This window comes from Drosophila innubila, assembly GCF_004354385.1.
Source record: "Drosophila innubila isolate TH190305 chromosome 3R unlocalized genomic scaffold, UK_Dinn_1.0 2_E_3R, whole genome shotgun sequence".
Lineage (NCBI taxonomy): Eukaryota > Metazoa > Arthropoda > Insecta > Diptera > Drosophilidae > Drosophila > Drosophila innubila.
Window position 1 is genome coordinate 7,050,968 of NW_022995380.1, and position 7,392 is coordinate 7,058,359.

Genomic DNA, 7,392 nt, shown 5'->3' on the forward strand with positions numbered 1-7,392 from the left:
GAAAGTGGCAAAGTGCAAAAGCTTTGCAATAAATTAATAATTCAGTGAATATCTTAAATTCGATATTGTACATTCTAACAAAAACTCTGCAAAAATTCGAAAGATTCTAGCTTCAAAATATTGAATTTGGTCAATAATGACGACAATATTGGTAAAATTGAAGTACAATGGAAAATGAAATAAATACTGCCCATGCGCTCCCCTTTTTGAAAAATTAGCCTCATTCAAAAATATTAACTATTAACTTTATAAAAGAAAACAAATAATTTGCATTAAGAAAATTTAGTTTGAAAAGTGTACAAGTTTAAAAGATTTGTTTGCCAGCTATCTTTATACATATATGTACATTATCCGTAGCCCGTACTGATCTAATGCTGTCCAAGTACTAAAGTTTGCCATCAGAGTTGGAATTGTTTGAAAAATAGCTTAATGCTGCCGCCACAGACTTCGGAGGTATATTAAAGAGCGGATGGGTGGGTAACAGCTCGTTGATCATGTCGCCAAGCACCTGCGGATTTTGCGCAGACTCCGAGTGCTGTGCAATAGAAACGCCGCTCAGTGTGTAACAGGTGTGATAAAGATCTTGGGGCCTGAGATCATGGACAGAAATGTGAATAAATGAATAAATCCAATTAGATCCAACAATGATTTATACACATACTTGCCGGGCTTGTCAATAAGGCCACCATTTGCTTTTTGACAACAGAGTAAAATGTATTCCTGTAGTGCTTCGATATCGAAAAATGTCTGCTCCATGCTTTTGTCTGAGCCAACTAGTGTTGCTTGCGTTATAGGAATTGTAGCTCCTACCCAAAATGAATAGCATCCATCTACCAGCTTATTGGTGCGTCCTTGAAAGCCGCCTTCGTAGCTCATCTGACGACGCAGTGTCCACTGAAGCAATGCCTTCTTGTCGCACTTGTCCGCCTCGTTGAGCAAAGCCAGGCTAGCAATGCCACAAAACGTATAGCCACCATGAGCTTCCAAGTCGGGAGCACCACCAAAGCCGCCTTCGTATGTCTGGCAACTGGCAATCCAGTCCCCAGAGCCAGCAAACAAATCCTTAAGCACAGGCTCAGGTATATTGACCAGCTTTGCACAGGAGATGGCACAATATGCGCCTCGCACATCCGTTTCCCCGTCGACATGCAGACGAAAGGAGCCGTCCGCATCGCGTACACTGAACAAGAACTTTATAAGTGAATCCCGGTCGATGGCGCGATATGCTTCCTTGGTGCCAATAATACAGAGACTGTTAACGGCAGCGTATGTGGGCGCCAGGTGGGCATATTGTCCCGGTCCGCCGCCAAATCCTCCCGTGGGTGCACGGCATCTGTAAACATTGAAATGAAAACATTATGAACAAAGTTAGATTGCTGTTCACTCACTTGGTAAGAAACTGCACGACACCGTTCAGCGTCTGCTCATCAAACGTAAAGCTTAGCAATTGCGCTGACTGTAGGATCCAATAGACACACCAGGGACGACTGCTGTCCAGGCATTGATAGTGTGATGGCAGTGTGCGCAACATTGAATCCAGATATTTGTGATGCTCAATGCGTTTGAGTTGCGAGACACGTGGATTCAGAAATTGTGTTTGCTCGAATCGATCGTAGCATTTTTCCACCGAGTCTTCAGTTTTTTGCTACAAATTCCATGGTTTTTATTTATCACTTGGGTCAAAATTGAATTACTCACCTGCTCTCTGGAGCTTATCGTGGAGACTTTCTCATCGTCGAATTTAAGGTTTTTGATCTGTTGAAAGTTGCGAAACAAGAGCTCGTCTGATGACCACATGATTTGGATATCCGAATTATAAATTGTACTATTTAATTTACTTTTAAAATTTATTTAGTCTCTGTTTGCCACACTGTTGCCAACTATTTAGAGGAAAAATAGCTGTTTCTGGCTGGAAAGTATCCGAAAAATAGCTTAAATTGCGATTCAAAGTAGCTAAGACAGAGACGGCACAGCTGATTTCCAAATGTAGTGCCAATGCTGCCAACTTTGTTTAATACAAAACAACAACAAAACTAATCGAAACAAAAAACTTTTTAGAGAAATAAATAGCTGTTTCTGGCTGGAAATCATCCGAAAAATAGTTGAAATTGCAAATTGCTAACGATATAAAATTATGTACCTCATATATACCAGAACATCTGGTAAAAATACTGAATTAATTAGAATGGTGTATTGGTCGCGTGTGGCCACACTGGAAAATTTAAATTAAGGTGAATGCCGATTTCAAAATGCAATAACTTTGAAATAAATTAATAATTTGATGAAAATTAAAAATTTGAAATTAGATAAAATTGAGGAAAGCATTTTAATGAAGGTTTGAAGTTCAGGCACAAGGAACCCGCCATATTCATTAAATTTCAAAATTTTCATCATATTTAATCATTAATTGTAAAGCCATTGTAAATGTATTATTAAAGCTCCGTATCGAGAAGATCCAAAAACGTTCTGGTAGGTCTTATTATTTTTTGAGAAAGAATAGAAACTTGAATACAAAAAATAGAAATTTGAACAATGTAACATTCATTTCAATAGTGACATTAAACTAGCTGAAGTCATAACTTCATGACTTGATTCTTTATGTCGAGGCGTCAGCTTTTTACCTATATGGGCACCGCTCACAGCGTACGGCTTCATCGTGGCTATTAGTTCCATTAGGCCGTAGAGGGAAAGGCACACAACTACGTAGGTGACTGTAGTGGCTAATATCTGAAATATAATGACCAAAAAGAGCTGAAACCAATTACCGATTAACAATTCTCTATACTGATATATGTAAATACCTAATGAATCAATATCAACTCACAATGAGCAGCATTTCCAGTATTAGACTGATCCATTCCACTAGGTGTAGACCGCCTAGCCTGCTCCATTTTGACCCTGATCCTGACGAAGGACGCTCTTTTGTAATTGTTGTATTTGCCTCAGTGGATTCATTTTCGCTCTCGCTCTCGATCTCCCTTTCTGCTTTCAATGGCAAGTACCAATCGTAGTAGAAACTCTTCAGTATTGAAGTTATTGTTGATTTTTTCCTAACTTTGTTATTATCAGTCAGATGATGTTCTTGAGCTTTTGTATGTTCTTCTACTTTCGGGTCGTTTAAGTGCTGAAAGCAATTGTTGAAATCAACAAGTGACAGTTTTGTCCCAATATTGCACTCTCTTGGTTGTTCTTTGGTACTTTCATTTTTCGTATTAGGCACAGACTTTTTATTTAATTTTGCTTGTTTTTGTTCATTCTGTAAAGTATAATTCTTAATCGTTTTTAAAAAAATTAAAAATACAGAAACACATTGATCTGTTTCTATAGGCCCCGGCGAGATTCGAACTCACGATCTCCTGTTTACTAGACAGGCGCTTTAACCAACTAAGCCACGGCGCCATTTGCGCAAGGTGAGAAATTGTTTGAACTAAAGCAAATCAAGCAGTCAGTTTTCGCATTTTGAATTAACGTGAAGTTGGCTGCGTTAGTAGGTATTAAGATTGAACCGATAGAGGGCCGTAGAAACAGCGTATTATTTTTGTTGCATAGATGGTGCTACTTACCGTTTGGCTTGTTCTATATTCGTGTAGCTCCATATAATTATTATCGAATTTGCCCTGTTTAAGCTGCTCAATTTCGTCGTCTGTTATAAAATTGTTTGTGTCCACACACTCGTTGGCATAAAAATCATATTGGATGCCATCCCCAATGCAAGCTGGAGCTGGTTCGCATTGTTCCGTTGTTCGATTGTAATAGCTCCGCTTGCCAAAATAAAGTTCCTCACAATTAAGCGGAGTGCAATTTCGGAAATAATTCTTATCCCAGTTCTTACAATCATTAAAGTCCTTGCGTCTACGCAGCGAATGGTTACCCGGATCCAATGTCTCGAAACGGGTATCAAAGTAGAGTATCTGTTTCGTCTTATTGACCTCATTCAGATGATTGACACTGCTGACGACGATGGGGCAACTGCCGACGCGATTGTAAAGCGACTACACAATGGAAGCAATCAGTGTATTAAAGATGGGGATAATACCAGTATCTGTATCTACTGACCACAGTGGGCCACACCAAAGAGACTGTAATGCTGCTGCCCGGCTCAATGGAGCCAAAGTCTCCCCCAAAGATGTTACCAGCCAGCACCTGCTCTCCATTTGTCGTGTTCAAGGTGCAAATCTCTTCTGCACTAACTGAAAAGTCCAGCACTTGCGATTTTTCTGTTTTTCTATTGAACACTTTTAGATCTGAGAGTGTGTGTGTGAGTAGGAGTAGTAGTTGTCGAAATTGGAGCTTACCAAACAATAGACCTATATCATGCTCTCGGGGCACACGCATAATGATCCTTGTAACGCTGCAGGATGCAAAGATGCTGCGTATGTTTATTGCCAAGAGGTACAGCAGCAGCTGTTGTATCATTTTCATTGAAGCCTACGATATATATATATATATATATAAATAAAACTGACGCAATTTTCTTAGCCGTCCCTTTACATGATGGGTCTATACAGAACTAGGGTAACCTCTTTCAGTTTTAAATGAAAAAAACGCTAATGTCTTGTTGTTTAATTAAGTGTAATTTTACTGCGAGTCAAGCAACCCCTTAACTACCCTGCATACTATAAATATGTAGATATACATATGTGTATGATGTATCCACATATCATGCAAGGGGTTGGCATTGCAATTTATGTTTTAATCATCAAATGCGAGCCAATTGATCAACGTTGTTGCCCTCTTAATTTATGCGGCGGAACAATGTTTTGAAGTAACCAGGACTGAGGCGACAGGTGACACTTGCAACGAGCTCAGCTCAGAGAGAGGAGTCTGTTGCATATTCATCTTTCGAAATTTCCAAAACTAATTTGACAGGAAATAATTAATTTGGCCTCGATGAAAGAATTAATGCCACAGCGGTCCCAATTAAAATTATTTCGCTTTCATTACCCAATGAACCAGGCGTAATAATAAAAGAAATCCCAACGACAATAACAACAACAGCAACAACAACGTTGAAATCAAGTAACAACAGTCTCAGCACCACGGCTTGAATTCGAGACAGAGCGACAACAACAACCATAACAACAACAACCATAACAAAAAGAGAAGTTTAAATAATGAAATCACTTCGCACCATCTCGAAATTGCTCATTAACATTTTGTGTTTGCGATATCAACTTGTGAAAATCGGAGAACAGACCAGCCTCCGGCCAACTCGCTAACTTGGCCAACTGACAACTTGGCCAACTACCAACTTGCATTCGTAGTCAGATGGTTTACACGATACTTTTTGCAATAATACCCCAAATTTAAACACGTTTTTGCAAGATGTTTATTCACTTCTTATTCTTATTCTCATTTTCTTTTCAACTTGTTAAATTTTTAATTATATAGTATGCTTTGGGCCCAGTGTCGAACTGTTGTGAATTTATCAATTTGGCGTTGCATTTTACAATTTTAACGACTCTGAAGTTTGTTTTGTGATTTACCTTTTTTAATGCAATATTTTGATAAGCCGTTGGATTTGGTATGCTTGGGTATTTTCTTATTCAAAACATCGCTGTATTCCTCTAGACTTGAAAAAGGTTCGCTAAAAGCCATTTGGATCCCAAGCAAGATTTAAGAACCCCTAAACCCAAAGTTTTGGTTCGAGTCTAGGTTTATTTTATACAACAAATTAATTTAATTTTTTCAATAGTCTCAGACTTTTTCCTTGATTTTCTTTTAAATTAATGTATGTTTCATAAAAAATATGAAAAAAATATATTATTTTGAATTTTATCTTAGCACTGTTTCAAAATCAAATAGGTTTTAATATATAAAAAACTGTGTAAATTTTTTAGTAATTAAATTACTCGATATGTTATTGAAATTGATTTTGTAAAATAATCACAATAATTGTTCACGTGTAAACGTAGCTAAGCGACATCAGCCCAGTGCTTGGACAGATTCAGAGGCAGACTCTAAGGCAGCTACTTGGCTTTTATTTATTATGCCGTGTTGTTGTTGTTGCTGTTGTTGTTGTTGTGGTGTCTTCACTGTTAGCTGCAGTTGCTTGGCTTATTAGTTGGGTCAGCTTTGCTTTTGAGGTGTGAAACTGTCCCCCCGTCCTCCCCCTTACACACCAGCTCCATGGCAGTTGTCCAGGGTTGCTTGGACTCTTGTGGCAAATGACAGTTGCCCTCTGCTTGTTTTCGGGTCGTGATTTGTCTGCGCTGTCTCCGCGTTGGCTATGCAATATTGTAAAGGTCGTTTGGTGGCTTTACTCAATGAAAATTGGTAGAAGAAGACTGCAGACTTGCAGACTGTGGCAGAAAGTTAAAGATAAGCTAACTCCAGAGTTGGACGTGTATTTCAGTAGCCCATTCGATTTATGTTAAATAAGCTGGACGCAAGCGCTGTTTGTTGTAAAATACCAATTGCTGAACGGACCACAGCTCGTGTGATTCACGTTTCTGCATTGTAAAACGAAGAGACAACAAAAAATAAAAAGAGGACAACGAGATGAAAAAAAAGAAAGAGGAAAAGAATCATTGGCACTGCATCAGATTTCTTAATTTAATTGGCTTTATGCAAGAAATTCTTTGGGCTGGGCCCTGTTCTTAACTTGGCTTTTATAGACAAACTGTCTGGGGCTGTCCAGGTGCTTGGATCCGCCTGAAAACGAGCATTGCTCAAAAGAAAAACAAACCAAGCCATTTTGATATCATCTTTTTTTTTTGCGTTCTGAAACGTGGGAAATTCCACATTTATTTGGACTGGTTCTGCAACCCTTTCTGTTTCTCCTTAACCTAATTCTTAATTTCTGTTTTCAATTCACAAAAATTCAAATCAATAACAATTGCCGCAAATAAAAGTTGAAAACGTCAAAATTATCGTAATTTTAAGTTATGAAGAGAAGCATGAATGTTCTAGTTAAATGTGCTCGACTAGCAAATATCCTGTATATTCACACATGCAGTTTTTCTCTGTGCTTTATTAATTAATTATTGCTTATATTTAGAATATTCGACTAGCATATAGCCTGCAAATGTCGATTTCGGCCTATAAATGTTAAATCTCTGCATATATATTTTTAAATAAATTTTGAGTTTATTCCTTTATTTTAATAAAAATGTACAGGGTATCACTAAGATATCTATCCAAATCTGTGTGTATATATAAAAATAGGCAATTTTCTGATATTCGAACTATGATAGTCTTAAGACTATTCAACTTTGTTATACCCCTTGAAGTCAGTTATAAGTAGAGGGCATTAAAAATGAAAATCGTTGAAGTTTTCCATCATCGCGTGCAGTGGCTGCATTTTAGGAACAATTGCAGCGCATTTAAGCATAAATGCAGGCGAAAAGTTCAGACCAAGTCGACAGTGAATAAGTGAATGGGTGTGAATGC

General features: G+C 38.0%; 2 protein-coding genes and 1 non-coding gene across 4 annotated transcripts; all 3 read right to left on the bottom strand.

Moving 5' to 3' along the window:
* Window positions 1-263: 263 nt before the first annotated feature.
* On the bottom strand, window positions 264-1,915 carry LOC117792036 (protein farnesyltransferase subunit beta). The gene is made up of 4 exons (XM_034631991.1): window positions 1,699-1,915; window positions 1,389-1,645; window positions 662-1,333; window positions 264-590 (listed from the first exon to the last, which is right to left on the bottom strand). The coding sequence occupies exons 1-4, from the start codon at window positions 1,795-1,797 to the stop codon at window positions 386-388; spliced, it is 1,233 nt and encodes a 410-aa protein (XP_034487882.1). The 5' UTR covers window positions 1,798-1,915; the 3' UTR covers window positions 264-385.
* A 557-nt stretch (window positions 1,916-2,472) lies between these two features.
* On the bottom strand, window positions 2,473-4,432 carry LOC117791098. 2 transcript variants are annotated; one of them, XM_034630754.1, is made up of 5 exons: window positions 4,296-4,432; window positions 4,057-4,244; window positions 3,564-3,992; window positions 2,825-3,256; window positions 2,473-2,751 (listed from the first exon to the last, which is right to left on the bottom strand). In XM_034630754.1, the coding sequence occupies exons 1-5, from the start codon at window positions 4,420-4,422 to the stop codon at window positions 2,542-2,544; spliced, it is 1,386 nt and encodes a 461-aa protein (XP_034486645.1). In that variant the 5' UTR covers window positions 4,423-4,432; the 3' UTR covers window positions 2,473-2,541. The 2 variants fall into 2 exon arrangements, with proteins under 2 accessions (XP_034486645.1, XP_034486646.1); XM_034630755.1 differs by having other exon boundaries at window positions 2,663-2,727; window positions 2,802-3,256.
* Trnat-agu lies at window positions 3,326-3,399 on the bottom strand. The gene has a single exon. It is a non-coding gene; the product is annotated as a tRNA-Thr (tRNA).
* Window positions 4,433-7,392: the final 2,960 nt, after the last annotated feature.